This window comes from Leucopleurus acutus (genome assembly GCF_964270905.1).
Source record: "Leucopleurus acutus genome assembly, chromosome: 6".
Classification (NCBI taxonomy): Eukaryota; Metazoa; Chordata; class Mammalia; order Artiodactyla; family Delphinidae; genus Leucopleurus; species Leucopleurus acutus.
Window position 1 is genome coordinate 97,640,948 of NC_139149.1, and position 24,987 is coordinate 97,665,934.

General features: G+C 41.9%; 2 protein-coding genes across 2 annotated transcripts in view; both read left to right on the forward strand.

Moving 5' to 3' along the window:
• Positions 1-633: 633 nt before the first annotated feature.
• On the forward strand, positions 634-3,745 carry TMEM169 (transmembrane protein 169; the record flags this gene model as incomplete). Its single annotated transcript, XM_082841235.1, has 2 exons — positions 634-904; positions 3,123-3,745. The coding sequence occupies 2 exons, from the start codon at positions 634-636 to the stop codon at positions 3,743-3,745; spliced, it is 894 nt and encodes a 297-aa protein (XP_082697361.1).
• A 7,239-nt stretch (positions 3,746-10,984) lies between these two features.
• The window catches only part of XRCC5 (X-ray repair cross complementing 5), a 97,899-nt gene continuing 83,896 nt past the window's right edge, over positions 10,985-24,987 (forward strand). Inside the window, exons 1-6 of the mRNA XM_082841479.1 lie at positions 10,985-11,020; positions 15,797-15,910; positions 18,742-18,925; positions 19,824-19,872; positions 20,323-20,445; positions 23,236-23,427. Of these exons, the coding sequence (XP_082697605.1) occupies positions 11,000-11,020; positions 15,797-15,910; positions 18,742-18,925; positions 19,824-19,872; positions 20,323-20,445; positions 23,236-23,427 (683 nt within the window). The 5' untranslated portion in view covers positions 10,985-10,999. The remainder of the gene's footprint in view (positions 11,021-15,796; positions 15,911-18,741; positions 18,926-19,823; positions 19,873-20,322; positions 20,446-23,235; positions 23,428-24,987) is intronic.

A 24,987-nucleotide genomic window follows, 5' to 3' on the forward strand; every position in this document is an offset into this window, starting at 1 on the left:
ATTCTGGGATCTTGGGCCAACAAGAAGCCAGGAGACAAGTGTCTTTATAGAATATCAGAGAAGGCATGGTTAGTGGAGTTGTGCCATTGTTGGATGGCTTGTTCGAAGTTGCATTCAACCATTTGAGTATAGTTGTAATGGCTGACCCAATAGCCAGAAGCCTGGAGTGCTGGTGCCCGCCATAGCAATCTCCGTCTATGGTGAGAGGAAGAATGGTCCTTAATCTGTCTGTAAGGCTTCCTCACCCAACTTCCTTATACTTGGCATCCCCCAGCTAGATTGATGAGTTTTGCATAATATACGCAACACAAAATATGGCAACACAAATAATATTTTATTAACAATGATTCATTCCTGTAAAAGTATTTCCATAGCACTCCCAAAATAAACTTTTATGAGAAATAAAGGGGGGCAAAGGCTTCTGCCAAGTTGAGGACCACTTCCTAAACCCCTCTCCATCTCACCCTATTCATTCCCTGTTGATGATTTTGCTTTCCTATCTTTCAAGTGCAACTCATCGTTGGAACGTCTTTGCATAGCCCCATCCTGGAAGAAGCTCTGTGATGTGTGGATCGTGAGTTTGCTCAAGCAAATTGGACTCTTTACAAGGAATAGCTAGATTTGAAGACTAGGATGGAAGAGCCAGCACCAGTGGAAGGACAGGGCCAGCTCCCAAGCCCCCACCAGGGCTCTCTGAGGAAAGCCATGGCAGCTGCCCTGGCCCTAGATGGGGAATCCACACTGGGTCGCAGGAAAAAGAAGAAGAAAGAGTCCCGCCCAGAATCTATTATCATCTACCGGTCAGAGAGTGAGAAACTGGATGAGGAGCCTGGGGAATTAGAAGGTGGATATCAGCCTAAAGAGGAGGAGGGAGATGATTTCCTAGACTATCCTGTGGATGATGGTAAGTCTCTCTGGGGCCACCTACTTAAAGCCACAGGAAGGAAACCAAATGAGGATCCTCCAGAAGACAGACAGGCATTTGCTCACTGACGTACTTCTTATTGATACATTTCTTCTCGCAGTGTTGCAGTCTTCATTCAACAAATCGATAGTATTTGTTGAGCATTTATTATGTTCTCTTCTAGGTGATACAGAAGAGATCTCTGCCCTTTTGGAACTCCTTGTGTAATGGAAGAGACCGATTTATACACAAAAAATAGTAATACAAGACAACCATGCTAACTATTTAATACATGTAAGATAAAGAAACTAATATTTGACTTTCATAATAATCAGGAAAATGCGAATTATAACAACGAGTTATAGTAATCCTTCACATGTAGGATGGCCAAAAATTGGGTAAAACATGATAACATCAATGTGTGGAAATGGATATATTCTCGTATACCTCATGTGGAAGAGGAATCCGCTTCAGGGAAATTTGTCAATATCTATTAAATTTAAAATTCAAAATATGCATAGCCTATGTCCAAGAAATTCACAGTATCTACCTCATGCCCATGTGCGTAAGGAAGCATGTATAAGAATGTTTGTTGCTCTTAAGGAAACTGTGGAGTGTCCATATTAAGTGTCACTACACAGCAATAGATGGATGAGGTAGAGCTCTGTGTCGATGGTCACCCCTAAGACGCCCATGGTGAACAAGATGAGCAATGCCCCTGCCCTCATGCAGTTTACCTTCCAGTCAGGGGAAGACAGACAGCAAAAAGTCAGCAGATAAGAGACAATTACAGTAGTGGTACGGGTTCCAAAGACAGTAAACCTCAGTGATGGGAAGATGAGCAAGTGAGGGAGGCGGGTGGAGGGAAAGATTGTGTGGTTGGGGATGCCTCTCGGAGGAAGGGACGTTTGCTCTTGAGGCAGCCCCATTCTGTCCGTCTACCAGCCGGGGGCTAGGAGTCCACAGGGCCTGGGGGACATGCCAACCGAAAGCCTATACCCTCCTCCCATCCTCCACTTCTAGACTACACTTCACATACTATGGACTGTGGATTTTGCTGTTTCACTACCTGCAATCTCACTGCTGGGATGGCCAAAGAGTGGCTGTTTGGTGGGGGTGGTGGTGATGGTAGTGATGGTAGTGGTGGTGACGATGGTGTTGCTGGTGGTGATGCTGGTGGTGATGATGGTGGTGGTGGTGGTGATGGTGATGCTGGTGGTGGTGATGCTGTTGATGCTGGTGGTGGTGGTGGTGGTGGTGATGATGGTGATGCTGGTTGTGGTGATGATGGTGATGCTGGTGGTGGTGGTGGTGGTGATGATGGTGATGCTGGTGGTGGTGATGCTGTTGATGGTGATGCTGGTGGTGGTGGTGGTAGTGGTGGTGATGCTGGTGGTGGTGGTGGTGATGATGGTGATGCTGGTGGTGGTGGTGGTGGTGGTGATGATGGTGGTGGTGATGCTGGTGGTGATGGTGGTGGTGGTGGTGGTGGTGATGATGGTGATGCTGGTGGTGGTGATGCTGTTGATGGTGATGCTGGTGGTGGTGGTGATGATGGTGATGATGGTTGTGGTGATGATGGTGATGCTGGTGGTGGTGATGCTGGTGGTGATGCTAGTGATGATGCTGGTGTATTTTTGTTGGGGAATGTGTGTATGTTGTGCGTGTGTATGTGTGGTGCCTGTGTGTGTGTATAGAATTTGGATATGAAGGCTGGGATGTCCACCAGCATATGAGGACCCTCTCAGAGAAGCATGGGGTTAGGAATGAGGAGAGAAGAGGGGTGGGCTGCTCATCAGTATAACACACACACAGCACCACCTTTACACACAGTAGCTGATACTCAGAAACAGTATTTTCACAGCACTTGTAAACTAGAAATAAGGTCACTATGAAGTGGTGTCTGTGGTAGAGTTCCTCACTCCCCTCCATATCACAGACATGATAGAGGCCCAGAAAAGTGGAGAGAGAATGAGAAACAAGTTTAACCTGCTTCAGGGCCCTGATGTGAGAGTTTACCATGGGAGTACTAATCCCTCCCCTGAGGGAGACCCATTCATTCCATCGTGGAAACACTGATTTCGTACCATGTCAGGGTGTACCGTGTCAGGGGCTATAATAATGGACATTCTTGTACTCAGCTCCAGTCTCAGAGGATGACGCTCTGATGAAATGTCTACTCTTCTGATCTTGACTTTCCCCTTTTTATGCCCTGCAGGTATGTGGAACATGCCTGTGGACAGCCGCTATGTCACATTAACTGGGACCATCACCCGAGGGAAGAAAAAGGGGCAGATGGTGGATATCCATGTGTCGTTGACAGAGAAGGAGCTGCAGGAACTCACCAAGCCTAAAGTGTCTTCAAGGGAAATGGCACCTGAAGGCAGAAAGGCCTGCCAGCTGGGAGCAGACCGTGGGCCCCACGTGGTCCTCTGGACGCTGGTCTGCCTGCCTGTGGTTTTCATCCTCTCCTTCGTGGTCTCTTTCTACTATGGCACCATCACCTGGTACAATATCTTTCTTGTGTACAACGAGGAGAGGACCTTCTGGCACAAGATCTCATGTTGCCCCTGCCTCATTCTCTTCTATCCAGTGCTCATCATGGCCATGGCCTCTTCCCTGGGCCTCTATGCTGCCGTGGTCCAGCTCTCATGGTCCTGGGGAGCATGGTGGCAAGCTGCCCGGGACATGGAGAAAGGCTTCTGTGGCTGGCTGTGCAGCAAGCTGGGTCTGGAAGACTGTTCTCCCTACAGCATTGTGGAGCTGCTTGAATCTGACAATATCTCAGGCAATCTGTCCAACAAGGATGCCACCCAGGAGATAGAAACATCCACTGTCTAAACTCCCAACAACTTACTTGATTCTCTAGTCTCAGTAGCCTGTATATCATCTTCCAATTTCAGAATATTCCTTCTTTAAATTATTCCTCCCCCGCCTTCCCCCGTACACAGTTCTTCTGGAAAATTTTAGCCCACACTGATCTGTCCTACCATCTTGTTGGTTTCCAGGAGGGCAGAAAACAGAAAAGCAGCTTGTGCCCAGACAGTCCATCCAGTAGATAAACTCTTCTTCATTCCTTGACCTAAGATGACCATTTTTTCTGAGACAAGGGAGCTCAGGTGTGTGTCAGTTCAGGAGCTTGGAGGTGTTCCTGGTGCCTGGAACCCAGGGGAGATGTGACTAAATGTGACAGGGAGAATAAGGAGGCTCACGGGAGACCCAAGTCCACCAATAAGATAATAGATAGGGATGGAGTGAAATATTTTAAGAAGCAGGCTGCAACAGTGTAGCAGAATGTAAAGATATGTGTGTATCACTTAGATTTTGATTTATATATTAAGTATAATTAAAATCCAAATATCAGTAGTTTAAACAAGATAGAGGTCTGTTTCTTTCCTGTATAGAAGAAGTCTGGAGGCAGACCATCGGGGAAATTGATGAAGTCATCAGAATCCCAGGCTTTTTTTATTCACCAACCCTCACTGCCTTTATCCTCAACACCCAGTGCTGACTACATCTCCAGTCATCACATCCCTGTTTCGGATAGAACAGAGGAAAGGGCAACGAAGAGCACATACACCCTCCTAGGCTAAGGCGGCTTCTCAGAAGGTCCCCTCAACGCTTCTTGTATCTCATTGGCCAGACGGTAGTCACATGACCTCACAAGCAAGAAAGGCTGGGAAATGTAGTCTTTTGGCCGGGCAGCTATATTCTAAATGTTTGGGTTCTGCTAATTTAAGAGACAAGGAAATAATGGCTATTTTGGTAGGCAAGTAAGAATCTCTGGCTCACAGTAATTATTTAAATACATTCAGATCCAAAACTGCGAGTACAGTTTTATTTATGTATGTATTTATTTATTTAAGCCTAAATATTACACAGAGAATTTATACATAGATACTAGCTACATATACTATGCATAAACCACACGTAGATATTAGCAACTCATGTATGTTGCAATTAAATATCTATAATGCCATGTGGTTTCAGGTTTTTTAGAAAGGAAGAGTGAATAGTTGAATACAATTATATCATAGTAGCATAGCTTTCTTCCCGGCAGTGAAGGTGGGCCTGTGTGGTGATGTTTAGTTTAATGTACAGATGAAAGACTGCAAAGGGAGGCATTGCATCTGTCAGACTTTCCCCCAGCAAGGTCAGCAGCCCCAAGCACAAGAAGACAGTTAGCTTTGTGTGGTTTGTCAAAACTCACTCAGAGCCTCCCTCACTCAGAACTTTCTTCTCACAGCAAACACAGTCTTTGCTGTGCTGAAAAGCTTGGGTCTTCATGGACGCTGAGGGTGTAAACCGGATGGATCCAGATCAATAGATTCTGAACTTTAAAAAAATATTCCCGAGGGTCTCTTTCCAATTTCAAAAAAATCAAATCCTAGGAGGTCAAGCAGATTTTGGAGGTTTGAGTCCTTATAAGAATAGCTGGTGCCCTATTCATGGTTCATGTCTCAGGAAGAAGCTGTTGAAAGAATTGCTGTGAATCAAACCAGATGGGTCAAGCAGTGCTGTCCCACAGAAGGCCAGGACATTTGCCTGATGCACGGTGCTGTACTCCACCTTCAGAGGAAACCCCTCCTTTTTAAAAATAACTATTATTAGTTTGAGAAAAAAAACAACTGTGTCCAACACGTTTGAAGATAATGTTGGTGCTCTCTGGTGCTTTTACAGAGATATAAACAATTGAAATGAAGACAAAGAAAATAAAAATAAAATCAGATTAACGTTTGCTCACTTTGTCTTTGAGTTTCTCCAAAATTGCTTTGAACGCTACAGTTTTCAGAAAAGGTTGAGCGTGGTGACTATTTTATATATGTATAATGATCTTAATATGGGTCCTTATGTCTTGACTCTTCCCATAGACCACCAATTTATGAGGATTCTGTTTAGCTGGATTTTTTCCACAGGTCACAGATTTACCTAAGCTTACATTAGGAAGTTGCAGCCACATTTGTCACATTTTTTTCGGGGGTTAAGGAAACAAATGGCCAAGGCGAAAAACAGTCATGATTAGGACAAGGATAAGATGTCCCTGGCAGAATGAAGGAGGGTGGGGTCAGGGTAAGGAGCATGGGATACCTAGGTGAAGTTGATGTAACCCTCACCCTAATTGGGCTCGCCACCTAGTGGAAGAAATAGGCTCATAAAATAAAATCATTTCAAAAGGGCTCAGAGAGGTATGTAAAAGCCTAGACCCGAGGAAGGAAAACTTAACCAAACAGACCTAGAGCAATCTCATCCTTGCTGTCAGCAAATACCTAGAGAATTTTAGAGGAGAAATTAGAGAGTTAAATGCCATACTTGAACATTCTGTCAGCTCATAGTTACCTACTCTTCATGGTGAATATCAGGAAGGAGGACTATGCTTTCCAATTGCTCTGCAGCCATAATATTCTGGGCTTGGTAAACCATGTCTGATCCAGTATGATAATGCCAATGTTCCCAAGCCATCTCATCCATCGACATTAGGCAGCGCCCTTCATTTCAAGTCCAAGGGGACCAAAACCCCTGTTATCCATGATTTCTAATAAAACAAGGTTCTAAATCTTAAGAACTAATTTTAAATGACTTGAAAGTTTCATTGTGTCATTGATGCCAGGCCACCTAGGGCTTAAGTTTTACAGTGTTGCAAATGATTAGTGGCCAACATCAGAAATTTTACCCTCCTTGAATGTAAATTGGTGCAGCCACCATGGAGAACAATATGGAGGTTCCTCAAAAAACGAAAAATAAAAAAATAAATAAAATAAAAAAAAAAAACGAAAAATAGAACTATCATATGACCCAGCAATCCCACTACTGGGCATATATCCAGAGAAAACCATAATTCAAAAAGACACATGCACCCCAATGTTCATTGCAGCACTATTTACAATAGCCAGGACATGGAAGCAACCTAAATGTCCATCAATAGCGGAATGGATAAAGAAGATGTGGTACATATATACAATGGCATATTACTCAGCCATAAAAGGAATGAAATTGGGTCATTTGCAGAGATGTGAATGGACCTAGAGACTGTCATACAGAGTGAAGTAAGAGAAAAACAAATATCTCATATTAATGCATATATGTGTAATCTAGAAGAATGGTGTAGATGATATTTGCAAAGCAGAAATAGAGACAGACATAGAGAACAAACATGGATACCAACGAGGAAAGGGGAGGCGGTGGGATGAATTGGGAGATTGGGGTTGACGTATATACACTATTGATACTATGCATAAAATAGATAACTAATGAGAACCTACTGTATAGCTCAGGCAACTCTACTCAATGCTCTGTGGTGACCTAAATGGGAAGGAAATCCAAAAAAGAGGGGATATATGTGTACACATAATGCTGATTCACTTTGCTGTACGGTAGAAACTAACACACATTGTAAAGCAACTATATTCCAAGAAAAATTAATTTAAAAGAAAGAAAATTTCCCCTCTTCGATTAATTTAATTACTAACATAAGCCTGTTGAAATACTTTCTAGGCCCAAGATGAAGCCACTCCTGCCTAGGTGCCACATCAGCAAACCAAAACTTAGGTCACTTTTGCATCCCTTTACATGTTCTGCTTGACCAGAAATGTAGTACAATCGTCCCTGGCATCAGTGGTGGATTGGTTCTAGGACCCCTGTGGAGACCAAAATCCACAGGGATGCTCAAGTGCCTTACATAAAATGGTAGTACAGCCGGCCCTCCATATCTGTGTTCTCCATCCTCAAATTCAATGAACCAGGGGTTGAATTTGATCTGCAGTCGGTTGAACCTGCGGTTGCCCAACCCATGCATATGGTGGGCCGACCGTATATCCAGTCAGCCAACCCCCAAACAGCGAGGCAGCTCGGGCTCTACACTTCTTTCCTTGTTCCTTCTTGCTCCAAACAAGGCTGACTATGTGGCCGCAGCCAATCCGATATTTTCTATTTTTCTCTTCCTTATTCGTTATTATCTATCCTGTAAAAGCTTCCTGCCTTTGTCTCATTTTGTTGTCCTTTGAATGGAAACAGTCTGTTTCATAAAGTGTTAAATAAAATTTGTATCATTGAAATTGTCTTCTTTAATCATTTTTAACAAGCATTTTACATGTTTTTTTAATGGTATTTTAAAATCACATAGAATATGGTACATCACCACTCACATCTTTCTGGGATATAAACTTTTATTTCATATTTGTACTGCATTAAGATTTTAAACTAATTTTTCCAATTGCCCATATAAACATTGTTACACCTCTGTCAGAACACAAAGGCTGCACATTTTTATTTTGTATAATGTTCACGAATTCATCACTTATGTAGTTCACTCTCAGAGCAATATCAAACTCAAACACACTTCAGCAACTTCAATTGTAATTTCAAAATAAAATTCTTTACTTGCTTTTGTTAACTACTCTTAAGGGATGCATATTCTACACTACAGCAAGAGTTTAAAATATCCCTATTGTTTCAGTTATCTCTTGTTGCGTAACAGGTAAAACTTACTGGATTAAAATAACCGTCATTTGACTTATTTGCTGGTAATTCTGCGATTTGCGCAGAGCTTGATGGAGATGACTGGTCTCTACTCAATATCTCTCTAATGCTGGGACAGCTCCCTTGGGGATGCAGCACCTACTCCCAAGATGGCCTCACTTGCATTTCTGCCAAAGTGGTGCTGGCTGTCATCTGGGTGGGCCCCTGGGGCATTGGTGCTCAGTGCTGGTATCAGTTTGCTAAGGCTGCCATAACAAATACCATAGACTGGGTGGCTTAAACAACAGAAATTAATTTTCTTATATTTCTGGAGGCTGCAAGTTTGAGATCAGGGTGCCAGCACGGTTGAATTGAGCCTGAGGAGAGCTCTCCCCCTGGTTTTCAGATGGCTGCCTTCTGCATATTCATATGACCTCTTCTTTGTGCAGATGGCTGGTGGGGTTGGTGAGCGGGGAGTCAGTGCAAGAACACTAACTCTCTTTATAATGGCACTAATCCCATCATAAAGGCCCCACTCTCATGACCTCTACTAACTCTAAGTACCTCCCAGAGGCCCCATTTCCACATACCATCACATTGGGGGTTAGGGCCTCAACATATGAATTTGGAGAGGACACAAACACATAACCCCTAATAGTGCTCCTCCATGTGGCTTCCCACGTGGCTAGGTTGGGCTTTCATAGCATGTAGTCTTATGGTAGTCAGTCTTTATATATGGTATCTGGCTCCCACTAGAGTGCAAAAACCAAATCTGCCAGGTACTCTGAAAGCTTTGGTCCAAAACTGGCCCAGTGTCACTTCCACCACATTTTATTGCATTTTAAGCAGGTCCTAAAGCCAGCCCAGATTCAAGGGAAAGGGACTATATAAGGATGTGGATGCTGGGAGGCATGGCTATTGGGGTCATCCAAATAATGATTTTCCTTTTCTTATTTCATCCATTTCCCTCATATGCCACAGTGGCTCCCATGCACTTCTCTTTCTGTCCAAAATGCCCCTTCTCCTCTACTAGCCATAGCCCATCACCTCTTATCTTTACCCTTTCCACCTAATTCTGTATCACACAAATCTAAACCGATCCTGAACTGACAGGCTGAAATGGAACCAAAAAAGTCAGAATCCTTTCGTTGTGGAGGAAGAAGGGAGTCACCATTTACACTGTCACATTGGTAATGTTTGTCCCTCACCCTTGATTAATGGAGGCCCTTTGCCAGGAGAAGCAGTGCTTAAAGTCCATATCCATTCTCAACGCCATCGCTGCCTAGCTGTCTGGAAGTGTATGATCCTAAAGACTTCTATAAGGACAGTGGAGAGATGCAAACAAGCACACGCACTAGAATTTAAAAAATTTTTCCCAGGAAACAAATCTGTATTGGAGGGTGTGTAGTGTGAGAAAGAGAGGGGGGAGGGGACAGAGAAAGTACAGAGGAAGAGAAAAAAAGGGAAGGAAATAGAGACGAAACACAAGATAAAATCATGGGCATAAAGCATAGACATTGCCTTCACCATGGTGGGTCTCCAGTAATTCTATTTACCTGTCATATGAAAAATACTTTAAAAATAATATTTCAGCCTTAAAAGAACTCCTTGAATCGAAAACTAGATGAACACTCTAGGCTCTGAAAGCACCGTCTGAAAGTGTCTGACTCTCCTGGCTTCAGTGTGTTTATAACTTAGGCTCCCTCAAGACCCCTCCCTCCTCATGGCCTCTCCACATCTTTCCAGCTGCAGGCCTGCTTTACCTAGGTCTGATTTTCAAGAGGGACAGAAGCTGATTGGACTTAATGTTCTAGGCTGGCAGACACTTTGCAGGTTCCCAGACCCTTCGTCCAGTCAGCTCTCAGCTTGTGGGTCATTTGGTACAGAAAAGAGCCTTTTCTGTGTAAGGTTCAACTTGGACCTGCCTCCCTCAAAGAGTCAAGGGCTGCAGGCTGGACAGTTTCCTTTGAAAGGGGGAGGAGCGACTGTCAGGCACCGAAATTGATAGCTGCCATTTCTAGAACATCTCCCTAGATTCGTTTTCTGGAATTAAACCTCACTTCTTCCTTTCCAAGCTAGCGACGCTTCGAAGTATTGGGAGATCATTAGCAGACGGTGTTTCATGCCTCCAGGCCTTTTTACATCCCATCTCCTTTCCAAGGAAGAATCTTCTTTCCACTTTGATTGCCTGGAAAACTACTTTTCCTCCAGGAGTCGGATCTAAGGTCATCGCATCTGTCGTCTTTCATTATTTTTAGAAGAAGAAACAGAATTTTAGGGAAGTTAAGTGACTTTTTGGATTCATGCTCATATTCAGGGAAATCTAACTCCAGATATCTGACATAAAACGCTGTAGGCATTATTCTCAGTGTGAGAAAAGGGGAATGAACCTTTCCGAGAAATGATTCCTACCTCTAGCGATTTGGAAAGCCCGAAGACCACACAGCTCCTCAACAAGGGGAGAAACGCAGGGGCTCTGCGCATGCTCAGAACGTCGACGTACAGTTTCCCCGCCCCTTCCGGCCTCAACGGAAAGCGGCTCTTCCTGCGGCCCTCCAGCTACGCGTCCGGCGGAACTGAGCTTCGGCGCCGCAGGTTCCCGCTCGGAAGAGGCGACCAAGGCGCTTGCGGAATGTCAACATGGCGCGGTCGGGGAATAAGGTAGGAACATCTGTAGGCTTGGGCCTTGCCTGTGCCGGGGGTCCAGAAGCAGGAATCATGGGATCACGGCGGTGCCAAGGAGTGAGGAAGAGAGATCCCGGTGGTGGGCTGGATCAGTAGGGCCGGGGTCGAGGGTTGCGCTGTGAGAAAAGCTGGCGATTTGGTGTCTTAAGGCGGGAATTTGAGCCTCGCGCACTCCCCACCCCCGCCGCCTACTCAGCCCTTCCATTCTCTCACTTCCCCTCCGCCGGTCCTCATCCTGCTTTCCATCCCACTCGGACCTCCCCTCCGTATCTCTCTGTCCCAGCCTACCCCCGACTCCTCCATTACTTCTGAATCTGGGTTTTTAAAATCTGTGAGAATGGAAGTTAGCCACGAAACGAACCAATCCCAGAGGCCTGTAAAACTTCAGAGAAGGATTGAGTAAAATAACTTGAAATGTAAAACGTCTTATTACCTCTATAATAATCTAATATTTCGCATTTATTGCGAAAGCTTACTCTGGTGAGGCACTGATCTAACGCTTTATTCCGGTCTCATTTAATCTTCACAACAAGCCCATGAGTTGAAAACTTTTATCCCCAATTTACAGGTGAGAAAAACGAGACCTAAAGAAAGTGAAGTGATTAGCCCAAGGTCACCCAGTCCACAAGTGGTAGAATCTGAATTTGAACACAGGCTTTCAGCTTTCAGAGTCCGGGAGAATGTCTCTCTTGCTAGGAATCTATGACCCTCAGTGACCCAGGTTAATAACATGATCAATTTTTAAAATGGCATTTTCAATATAGGCAGAGCGTGGTAGTTGTCTCTGAAGGGTCTCTAGAGGGAGGTGTGTTCCAAGGACTTGTTGATTCATTCATCCATCCATCGGTCTATCCATCCATCTATTCAAAACTAGGCCCTTTATTAGGCATTTGGTATACAGATAAACAAGATAGGAGTTGGAGCAGCTGATCCCTAGTCTTCTCCACTCCCCATAGGGAAATGCTGATTAAAGTGATTATGAACATATGCCACGCACCTCCTTTATTCCTTTCAGCTGCTGAAAACTTTCAGCGCTAATGAAGCAGCTGTTTATGCCAGGTGGACTTGCAGCAGAATTCTAATAGCCTGTATTGCTTCAGTGTTTAAATGAAGGGTTGCCATGCTGCTCAATTTCTTTCTCCTGGTTTTCTTCCTGCTACCAGAAGGGAGCTTGCGGTATTACGTAGACCATTCTTCTGCTTCCAGATAAGAACTTCCATACTGTGAAACCCTTTGATGCCATTTTTTGGATACCTGATTCCTGGCAAAGGACCTTTAGTCCTCTAATTTAGAGTTTTTTGTTCATAAAAGTAGCTTTTATGAACATATATTAAATAGGTGCAGCAGCGTATTTGGGGACTCTTAACTTTTTAAAGGTTCTTATGCTCAGAGCATTGAAACTATGGATGTAAATTTTATTCTGAAAGGAATTTTGTAGTTTTTTACCACCCTTTCTCCAAACATACTATTTATAATCTAGAACTCTCTTAATATTAATGCATTATGTTTAATTCTTTGTAAACTAGGGGAAAACTTAGTCTTTCCTTTCCATGTTTTGCCTTGCCTGAGATGTAACCAAATTAGAGATCATCTATAACGTCCCTGATAGGAGCTCATCTAGGTTTTTCAAACAGTTTTAGGCTCAGGAGATCATTGCTTCAGAAAACAGTAGTTCTTTCATTTATTACTTCTAAATATTATTTTTTCTCCCTTAATATGGTGTCAGATCAATCTCTGTAGCTTCCATCTGTTGATCCTATTATCTCGTGGAGCTATCTTTTATAACACAGCTGTCAACTATTTGAGGATAACAGTCAGGTTCCTCTAAATCTTCTCGTCTGGTTCAAATAACCAGTTTTTCCCACCTGTTCCTTAGGTCACGTATTCTCCAGATCCTTCTCTAATCTGCTCATTTCATGTTCAGTTGTAATTAGTGTTTCTCATAAGATGTGATGATCAGAACTGCTCACCGTTTGTTAAGTGTGGTCTGATCAGTACAAAGCACAGGTGAGACTGTCAGTCAATGTCAAAGAATGTTAACTCTGGAAAATACCTTAGATCTCATCTAGTCCAACAACTGCTTCCTGCCTCCACAAATTAACAGTGAATTTAAGTTACATGCCCAAGAATTTAGCTACTTGGTGATAAAGGTGGGACTGGATCCCAGGTCTCCTGGGATCTAGTTTAGTTTTGTTTTTTTTTAAACCATAAAACCTGTCTTTTCCTTCCTTAAATTTACTACACCATTGATAGGACTGAAAATATTTTGGAGGATGGAATGGGGTAGATGTGGGGAATGTACTCCTGTAGCTATGTCGTACTGGTGACATTTTATAATGTCATTTTATAATCCACCCTGAAATTGACTGCTATTTGTTCAGGTCTCCTCCAGCCCAATTCAGTTAAACCTTGGTTGCCAAATACAGAACTTTACATGTATCCATTTTACTTTTAGTTTACGTTTGCCCTATTTCCTTAGTCCCCTACATACATGATTGCTAGCCAGTGACCAGGTGTCTGTATTTATGTGGTTTCCTCTGCCTAAAACTGCCCTTGTTCACATGACCGACTCCTACTCATTCTTTTTTTTTTAACATCTTTATTGGAGCATAATTGCTTTATATGTTGTGTTAGTTTCTGCTGTACAACAAAGTGAATCAGCTATACATATACATATATCCCCATATCCCCTCCTTTTTGAGCCTTCCTCCCACCCTCCCTATCCCACCCCTCTAGGTCGTCACGAAGCATCGAGCTGATCTCCCTGTGCTATGCGGCAGCTTCCCACTAGCCATCCATTCTATATTTGGGAGTGTATATATGTCAGTGCTACTTTCTCACTTCATCCCAGCTTCCCCCCCCCCGACCATGTCCTCAAGTCCATTCTCTACGTCTTCATCTTTATTCCTGCCCTGCCACTAGGTTCATCAGTACCGTTTTTTAGATTCCATATATGTGTGTTAGCATATGGTATATCTTTTTCTCTTTCTGACTTCACTCTGTATGACAGACTCTAGGTCCATCTACTTCGTTACAAATAACTCAATTTCGTTCCTTTTAATGGCTGAGTAATATTCCATTTTATATATGTGCCACATCTTCTTTATCCATTCATCTGTTGATGGACACTTAGGCTGCTTCCATGTCCTGGTTATTGTAAATAGTGCTGCAATGAACATTGTGGTACATGTACCTTTTTTTAAAAAAATAAATTTATTTAGTTATTTATTTTTGGCTGTGTTGGGTCTTCGTTGCTGTGTGTGGGCTTTCTCTAGTTGCGGCGAGGGGGGCTACTCTTTCGTTGCAGTGCGCAGCCTTCTCATTGCGGTGGCTTCTCTTATTGCAGAGCACGGGCTCTAGGCACGAGGGCTTCAGTAGTTGTGGCATGCGGGCTCAGTAGTTGTGGCTCACAGGCTCTAGAGAGCAGGCTCAGTAGTTGTGGCGCACGGGCTTAGTTGCTCCATGGCTTGTGGGATCTTCCTGGACCAGGGCTTGAACCCGTGTTCCCTGCATTGGCAGGCGGATTCTTAACCACTGCACCACCAGGGAAGCCCACATGTATCTTTTTGAATTATGGTTTTCTCAGGGTACTTGGCCAGTGGTGGGATTGCTGGGTCATGTGGTAGTTCTATTTTTAGTTTTTTAAGGAAACTCCATACTGTTCTCCAAAGTGGCTCTATCAATTTACATTCCCACCAACAGTGCAGGAAGGTTCCCTTTTCTCCACATCCTCTCCGGCATTTATTGTTTGTAGATTTTTTTGATAATGACCATTGTGGTTTTGATTTGCATTTCTCTGATGATTAGTGATGTTGAACATCTTTTCATGTGTTTGTTGGCACTCTGTATGTCTTCTTTGGAGAAATGTGTGTTGAGGTCTTCTGCCCATTTTTGGATTGGGTTGTTTGGTGTTTTGGTATTGAGCTCCGTGAGCTGCTGGTATATTTTGGAGGTTAATCCTTTATCAGTTGCTTCGTTTGCAAGTATTTTCTCCCATTCTGCCTACTCATTCTTTAAGGTTCACCCAAGGATCATATCCAGGAGGCTTTTTCAGCCTCCTTACCCGTCCTCTCTCCCTTCCACCAGCTTTGGGTGGATGCCCCTCCTGTGTACTCTCTTAGTGTCCACTGTATACCTCGGTCATGGAATATTGTGCTGGTATCATTTATGTGTCTGTGTCCCCTACTAGAATGGATTTGGTGTCTTAGTCTTCACTTTAGATTCCCAGTTTACAAACTGATTCAAATTATTGGAGTGTATCATTTTAGCATATATAGATTGTGACAGTCACCTATTGCCACCAAAATGCTTTATAACAAACTACACCCCAAGTCAGTGGCTTACAACAAAAGCATCTGTATTCATACTGTGGGTCAGTATATCAGTTGCATTTGGTTTGATGTATAATATTTTTGGCTCAGCTGGGTTGGACTTAGCTCTAGCCTGCAGATTGTTTTCAGATCTACTCCCCATGGATTTGTGCTCAGGCTCAGGCCAGAGGAACAGCAGCTACTTGGAGCATGCTCCTGTCCTGGCAGATACTTTCTAGCTTTCAGGAAATATCAGGACTATTTAAAATTTCTCCATAGTGAAAATTTATGTGCCTTACATACACTCTTTAAGTAGAACACCTCCCTTTATCATGCATACCCTGAATGTCTATGGGTGAAATAAGTAAAGGACATCTCTTTTTCTTTTTTTAATGACCATTAATAACATTTTCTCACATGTTCTTCGGGACTTTTTTTCCAGGCAGCTGTGGTGCTGTGTATGGATGTGCGTTTTGCCATGAGTAACTCCGTTCCTGGTGAAGAATCCCCATTTGAACTAGCAAAGAAGGTGGTGACCATGTTTGTGCAGCGACAGGTAAGATTCACATTGGTCTTGAGCTTGTAACTCGTGGTTTAACTGCTTGTTGCTTCCACTTAATAATGCAAGATGCCAGCCTTTTTATGTTGTCCACCCTCAGTGTCCTGGGGAAGCTGAGGGGTTATTCTTACATGTACTCATATGCTACCACTGGAGCCTGATATGTTTATCTTTTCTCGTTTTGGCTCCTCCACTGGATATTACAACTTTATCAGAAGCAAGAGATAATGTGATGTTTAAGTGTGTAAACTCTAGAGCCAGATGGCCTGGGTTTGAATCCTTGCTCTGCCATGATACTGACTAACTTTGCAATCTTGAATAAGTCTTTCAACTACTTTGTGCCTATTCCAGTTATCGTTTACTGGTTACAAACTACCCTCCCCAAACTTAGTGTCTTAAATGACCTTAAAAAAATCACCTCTCACGGTTCTGTGAGATGACTGGGCGTGTGATTGGGTGGTTCTCTCTGAGGCCTCTTGTGCAGGTGTGCTCACTCGGTGGCTGGCGCTGAGTCACCTGAGGGCTCGGTGGGGCTATACGTACATCCAAGGTGGCTCACCCCTGGAGCTGGTAGTTATGCCTTCTGGGGGCTGTGAGCTCAGCTGGGGCTGTCGCCCATAACACTTACCTGTGGCCTCTCCATGTAGCTTGGGATGCTCACAGTATAGCAGTTGGTTCTAAAAAGGAGTGTTCCAAGAGTGGGTATTCTAAGAGACCTGCTTATGTGGCTTTTTATGACCTACCTCTAGAAATGCCAGAAGGTCATTTCCACTGCCTTCTATTAGTCAATCAGGTGGCTAAGCTATCTCACATTCAGTGGGGTGGAGAGGGGGCGGGAATTAGAGTCCTCTATTGTTTTAAGGGGTAGCCTCCAAATACAGGGAGAGAAGGAATGGATGGAGGCCGTCTTGAAGACTCTCTACCACGGTGCCTCAGTGAATATCTCTAAGATAAAGTACTTAGTACTTGACGTATTGTAAATGCTATATGTGTTTTTATTATCATTATTACTACTACTACCATTATTATTAATTTCTGCCCTTTCTACCTGGTCTGACTGCTACTTTTGCGAAGTCCATGAAGTCCTTCATTCACTACTCCTCTGGACACGTCTGCTGTTTTTTCTGGGTGTTGCCTTTTCTACTGGGCACTGTTACCTCCCACCTGTCATCCTAGATTTTTACAAGTTCTGATAACCTGAAGGCCTTAATATCTCAAAGAAAATGAGGATGCTTCTAACCCCATTCTTGGTTATAGTAATTTGTGTTGGTTGTATTCAAGTAGTGCTGCTGTGCCCTAACGTAGTATAGATTTTTTTTAAAAAAGGGAAACAGTGCTTTCAGTTTTTATTTTTGGCTCTGCCCCTCGCATGGGAGTTGAAGTGAAATCTGGAAGGCTGGGAGACAAAACCTGGTGCCGCTCCCATGCTGCATTCAAATTTCCTCGCCTCTCCTGACTGAGGTTTTGTTGTCGAACAAGATTACCTTGCCTTAAGATGAAGTCTTGTGCGGGAGGCGGCTAGAATTCTAGCTGGCCTGCCCCACTGGTGTGCTGGAAATATTTGAACCCCAGCAGCTGGGACCTTCCCTCCATGTACAACTGGCAGTTGCAGCTGGAGTTGTTAACAGACTGGGGAATTTAACAGACCAAACAGGTGAAGAATGACAGAATTCCATCCTCTGCCCATGCAGTGTTCTTTTTACTGATACAGAAGGCTTCTGTTAATAAGTAGGTGGGAACAGGGCTGCCTTTTGTGTCGCATGCTATTTCTTGTTTTCATATTTCATTATGGAATGCTTCATAAAAGAAGCAAACTGAGAATAATATGATGGAAAGCGGTTTTCCCATTGTCTAGAACTACAACAGCCCTAAAGTTTTACTATATTTGTTTGATTTCTTTTTCTTTTTTTTCTTAAAAAATAAAATGTTAACTTAAAGCCCCTTGTGTATCCCCTCCCAACCCTTTTCTTTCCTCCTCTTCCCCTCCTTTCCTCAGAATTTTCATAGTTATTACTGCACATACTTTATACCTTGGATCTCAGTGTATCTATAAATAATATTTAGTATTGTATGAAGCTCTCAAAAGTGTATGTAATAGTATTATTCAGTACATATAATTCCACAACTTATTTTTCTCAGTCTTTTGTTTTTGAGATTTATTCATGTTGGTAAACATTGAACAAATTTATTCATTCTTTTTTTTTTACTAGAGTGTAATATTCCATTGTATAAATATTTTTCAGTGTGCTTTTGCATTCTTCAGTTGATGGATAGTTAGTTTTCAGATTTGCCCTGTTATAAACAGTGCTGAAGTGAACTGGAACTTTCTTGTCTCTTGTCTCTTTGTGTACATGTGCAGGAACTTCTCTGCAGTATATATACCTGTAAGTGAAATTGCTGGGATATAGAATATGAATCAGCAATTTATTTTTAATCTCTGTAAAATTTAAACTTTGTATAGTCATTCCAGAAAGACAGACTAAAATTGTTTCAAATGATACATAATTAGTTTTCACTGGGAATTAGAGTCTGATTTGGGTGGAAGCAAATCAAAGAAACTAATCAAGAGCAGCTACTGCCCTCCCATTCCTCCACCACAAATTGTGCTGAAAGGATGGGAACTGTAGTCAATGAAAAAGTCTGCTTAGAACCTAGGAATTATCATTGCTTATCAGTCCTACGGACCAGTTAGCCCAATATTCTATTGTTGACGGTGGCCCCAGGGACCTGCCATAGGGAGGTATGGTTGTCTTGCTCCCTGAAGGTTAGATATCTAATGGTTTCCAGGTGATATTGTATGATTTCAACCTTCTAACCTGCTTCTCTAGGTGTTTGCTGAGAGCAAGGATGAAATTGCGTTAGTCCTTTTTGGTACAGATGGCACTGAGAACGCCCTTGCTGGTGAGGGCCAGTATCAGAACATCACAGTGCACAGACACCTGATGCTACCAGATTTTGACTTGCTGGAGGACATTGAAAGCAAAATCCAACCAGGTTCTCAACAAGCTGACTGTATCCTTTTTGATCCAGAGAAGACTCTTAAGAAATTTCCTTTAATCTGGGGAATTGTAATCTAGTTTGGTGAGGTTTTCTAAGAGTCCTAGCTCTGAGTATGTGGATGTTTTTGGCTCTGAGGACACGGAGGTGATGTGTGTTAGGACTGAATGTGAAATTAACTAGGTTGGTTTGGGTGCCTGGACTCCACGCCCTGCAGTAACTTGCTCCTCTGCACTAGTGACATTGAGAGGTTGGGAGGTATCAGAAGGGGGTATATGTGTTGACTATGTGTAGAGGGTTTGGTGGTGGTGATGGTTGGAAATGTTTGGACATAGAGAAGCTATTTTTAGAAGAGTATAGCATTAGCATTCTCCTAGCCTTCCTGGATGGAGGATAATTGTATGCCAAAAATCAGACTGATACCCAAACTGTGAGACTAACAGTTCCTTCCACAGGTGCCCTGGTTTTAAGGGGTTCCTCTTATTTTTCTAAACAGTGGTGCCATCCCTGGTCACTGGGAGGTGCTGCTGTGCTGGGAGTGACTTACAAATGCTATATTATGGCTCACTTCATGTGTAAGAATGGACTGTAATCACAGAAAATGGGTTCTAAATACTGTAAGATGGCATCATAATTTTTCATTAAATGAGCAGAATATGTCAGATTACCTTTTGGTTTATTTCATTTTTCCTGTTTATATGTTTCAGGAAGTGTACTTTGATTTATAACATATATGAATATATGTTAGTGAAATAGACTTGGAAGAAGGGCACTTGGGCAAGTACTTTTAAATCATCACACCGTCAGCCCAGTGTCCACAATTTCCAGCATTGTAGATTTCACTGGAAAAAAGTGGCATGTTCTTGGGATAAAGGGACTGTTTGGTGTTATCTTCTGCCCTTAACTAGCTGAGTCCTGGATGCCCTCATTGTGTGCATGGATTTGATTCAACAAGAAACTGTGTAAGTATCTCAACTGAAGAGAGCTGGAAATGAGCCCGTCTGTGTGGAATCAGACCATTTGGAAAGTGAACCCTCGCAAGGCTATAATTGTAGTACCTAGGAGAGTTGCTTGTATGTACCTCTATGGAGGCTGGAAGGGGATCCTTTTTTATCGTAGTGACCACATCTTTAACTGAAGTTAAAGTTAGGAAATCAGAGACATACTATTTCCATAATGCTCAGAAATTTTGCCTAAGATGTTCAAAGCATGAGTCATGACTGGGTTGGTTATGTGTTTAATAGGAACCTAGCTGAGCATCAGCAGCACACGGACTTCTGGAATGTAATCACCTTTGTTAGCTGGAGCTAGATTCATTCCTTACCCTTTTTCTGCTCAGTGACCAAGTACATTTGAAGTTTAGGAAATAACTCAGGAGAATGATTTCTTAACATGCTAACTCTCTCTTCTAGAGGAAAGAAGTTTGAGAAGAGGCATATTGAAGTGTTCACTGACCTCAGCAGCCCATTCAGCAGAGATCAGCTGGGTATTATAATTCATAACTTGAAGAAATCTGGCATCTCCCTGCAGTTTTTGTAAGTCCATAAGAATAATATTTGCAGACAGATCTTGTGCTCTTATAATGCAGTGATAGGACCCCTTCGTAGAGCACTCAGTCCTCAAGAGTCCTCTCTGCTCTGAGTCAGAATCTGTCAGATCACTGACTTCAGCCAACGTTCATTGATTACTCTCTTGTGTTCCAGGAACTCTTCTGAGTTTTGATGATAAAGGGATGAAAGTCACAGGGAAACCTGGGAGTTTAGCTCAGTAGCAGATGTTTGCTTGTGCTGTTCTTGGACCCAAAGAATTGAGGCATTAGAGGAATCTTTTAAGGACATTCAGTTCATCTCCTGCCTGCATAGAAGACTTTACCCAAACAATTACCAGATTGGTGGTGTGTTTTCTTAAACAGCCTAGAGGACTGTGTCTTAAAGACAGTAGATGTTTTTAGGATAGAGAGGAATGTCAACTTGGGAACGATTTTAAACATGTATGCTTATTTTTACCTCTTTTTCAGATCTAAAGGATACACACACATTTATAAAATGTAATTTGCTTGTGCATATTTACAGATGAGGTATACAAACTTAGGAGGAAAATATTTTTCACAATTTGTTAGGGAGAGGGTCCCTCCTCCCCCAATAACTTGAATTTCCCCTCCAGGCACTTACTTTATCTTATAGCCCTAATAGAAAGTTCTTTCCACTACAGTAATCCTTCCTGCTGCATCTGAAACCTGTTTTTTCTTGTCCTGTTTTTGGTAAAAGCAGAGTGGTAGTATAGAATGTTGAATTATGAGGGACACTCCTTTTTCGGATTGAGAGCCCTACCAAGAAGCCTCCAGCTCTGAGTGGTGAGCCTGCAGCTTCTTTAGAATGCCTGCCGTGGAGCATTAAGAACCTCTCTTGCATGTACGTACCTCTTAAGACTGCTGAGGGGCAACTCCTTTCTGTAGAACTGTAGAAAAATAGTTCAGAATAACCCATCAAGCTGATACTTGATAAGACGGTACTTCAGAGAAATTAAGTGCTTTTTAAGTGACTCTTCTTTTCTTATTGAGTGGAGGTTTTCTCAGCACTTCAAAAGCCCGGCTCGGTTTCTGTTCCCTGTTCATAATCTCAGATGCCTTTACATCCTTGACACGTACTGCACTTCTGTCAATGTCATTGGAAAGGGCTACTTTTTTCTGTATGAGCAATGCTGTAAAGCAAGCTGAAGACAGAACATAGCCTTTTCTTCCACTTGCTTGTTATTTGACTGGTTGTATTTTTTTCTTGGGTAATACCCTTCTTCCTTTGCTGCAAACTTCTAGCATGCGAAGTAGAGTTTTTGCTCTTATTGTTTGGTGTATCCCATGTATGGTGGATTGTTCTAGTTGGACTGGACCTTCCTGACCCTTCATTTTCATGTTAATCGTCCCTTCTTCCTGGTTGATGCTCTGGAAACAGCAACAGCCTGGTGCAAACCTGACGTGCCGTACCCTGCTTGCTGGAAGCTCTTTTTCATGTAATGCAGGACATGCACATCTCTCATGCTAAGAATACATAGAAAAAATGGAAACATGAAGCTCTGTTTTGATGATAACAAATGAAATGATAAAGGAATCACCTTAAAAATCCACATGGGGTAACCAGCAGGTAATTTTGAGTAAACTGAAAAGATCGCTGAATTCAACTGTTTGGGTTTCCAGGGACAAACTAGGGTGACATGCTACAGTGGAAAGAACCTTGCTCTTTCAGTCAGATGACTGAGTCTTTGCTCCGTCACTTATTAGCTTTATTAGCTATATGGTTTTGGCCAAATTATTTCATTTCTGTAGCTTCCATTTCTTTTCAGAAAATGGAGGTAGAAATCGCTCTCCAACTAACACATAAGGATGAAATGAGATTGTTTATATAAAAACATTTATAAAGTGTCATGTAGAATATTATCATAAAATGTGTTTGGTTGGTTTACTTTTCAGTTTGTATATTGATTATTGAATATTCCCATGACTGGTAACCCCACTCTAGTTTTAGTCTCATTTCAGGCAAACAACTGGAGTGAAACACAGGAACAAAATTGGTTTTACTTATTTCTAGCAATTAACTGGTTTCTGTATAGGAATTCTCTATCTGAAATAATGATGACGACATTGTTTAAGTATTTTATACACTTTCTCTTATTAATCTTTATAATAATCTTGAGAGATCATTAATGGGCATTTGTTTGTTTATTTTTGTCTGCCTAGAATGTCACCCTGCCTTTTTCTAGGAAGCGTTCCTTCCTACTTTTTAACCTAATGGCTTGAATGAGAGCTGACATCTAGATCTGGCTCCTAGGCTACCACTAATTCCTGGTCTTTTGAATTGGAGAGTAGAGGGTTAAACCCTCAGTCCCTCTTTGGTAGTGCAGTTGGGCATTATGAGCTTGAAAGTGTTCAGAAACAATGTGGAGGAAGCCAGTCTGAAAGAGCGGGGCCAGCATAAAGGAAAATGAAGTATGGAGATAGAGAGTGAGAGGGTCACAGAATCCTTGTGGTGTTTGAGACTCTGGGTCTAGTCATCCTAAGGCCATGTGCAGCCTTGCCCTTTCAATTATTTTGTTATGTTAAGCCAATAAATTACCCCCATAAAAGCCAAACCAAAGAGACTTTGGTCACTTGAAACTGATAGAATATTGGTCAAGGTAGATAGTGCCATTTGATGGTTGAGAAATGTAAAGCTCAGAAAGGCTGACTGACCATTTTCTCATAGCTAGTGAGTGACAGTCACAGAATTGGAACCCCATTTATTATTTGGCTTCAGAGCTTTTCTTCTTAAGTACTGCTGGTCTTTTCCTGACAGTTTGCCTTTCCCAGTTGGCAAGGAAGATGGAACTGGGGACGGAGGAGATGGCAACTTGCTCTCCGACCCCCATGGGTCCTCCTTTCCTCCAAAAGGAATCAGTGAGCAGCAAAAAGAAGGTATTCAGATGGTGAAGAAGGTGATGATGTCTTTAGAAGGTGAAGATGGGCTGGAGGAAATTTATTCCTTCAGGTAAGACATGAAAGCATTGTTTACAACTTTAAGTTGTAAGCATATTAATTTTTCTTCTGATCAGACGGCTCCCTAATGCTTTTCCTTTTCTGGGCCACTTTTGAATTAGCATTTATACTTTAGTATTTTAATTTTTATTAAAGAAATGGTGCACCAGCCCCAATCCCATTTTTTGAAGTTTGCATGGTTGGTGCAAGATTTCTTATTTATTTCCAAGACTATGTCGGTAGAGTTTGGAAATACATAAATATAACGAACGATTTAACAAGTCAAATTATAAAAGATGAGGTAGTAGATTTCTTCTTTATGCCAAGCTTGGGGCACATTTCTTGGGCCCTTCCTTGTCATACACCTAAAAAACATTCTTAATTATAAAATGTGGTGTCAGGTCTGAGATAATACTTAATATCCTCTAATCTTCTGATTTAGGTTTTAGGAGGCAGTATACTATAATATAGAGATTTTTTAAAAAAACTTTTGGTCTCAACATAGTTTGGTCAGGCAAAAACAAATCAAAACAAATCAAAACCCCCAAATATTAAGAATTTACAACCTGTTTATTCCATGTGGGCTTTGTAAAGGCAAAATGATTTAAGAAATGTGAAATCCCTGAAGTACCATATAATGATTAGTCAAGCTACTTTTTTTGGCCATCCAATTAGAGACTGTGGGAGAGATGATCTCCTTTATCTGTATTATTCTTGGTTGGAATTGGATATATATTTTGATCAAAGAACCTGAGACGGGTCCATAGCATCTAGAACGGTGTGTATTTGAAGGGCCTGATTTGGTAAAAGTGGCAATAGAATACCACACTGTATGGCTGTGGAGTTTCAAATCCTCAGGGATACTGCTACTTAATGTTAAAGAATTAATTCCAGTTTATTAATAAATACACAAAATACAAGCATTTTAAGAAAAGTTCTTAATTGAAGTAGAGGTTCAGTTGAAGTAAACGTTAAACAATTAGGATTTTTTTGAGTAGCAATAGTGTGTATCTGCTCTACTTTTTATTCTCAATCGCAATTTTCAAATATTTCTGGTGAGCTATAATTGATAAGCAATCAGCCTGCTTTTCTAAACATAGATACTATTGAAAAATTGCAGGTAAATGGGAATTTTGGAAATTGAACTGTAATTTCCCAAGGGGTTGTCAAAGGAGTCAATGAAGAATCCTATAAAGTGATGTTTCTTTGCCATAATATGTGTTCTAATTGTAATACATGCAAATATGTGTTCCTAAATTATTTTTCTTTCAAATTTGGATATGGCTTTCTCTAACATGGGAATACATGTCTAAAGCTAACATATTCACCATGATATTGTAAAGAAGAATTATAGGCCAATAAAATTACCTAAAAAAGTTTCTTTTCCTGTAACATAGCAAGGAGGGAAATTACTATGTGCTGTCCTAGCCATTTGAAATTACTTTGATTTTAGGTCTGCCATGAAGGTGTGGATCAGAACTTTGCCATCTGATACAGTAGCCATTATCCTCATGTGGCTATTTAAATTTATTAAAATTAAATAAAATTTAAAACTTAGTCCCTCAGTCATAGT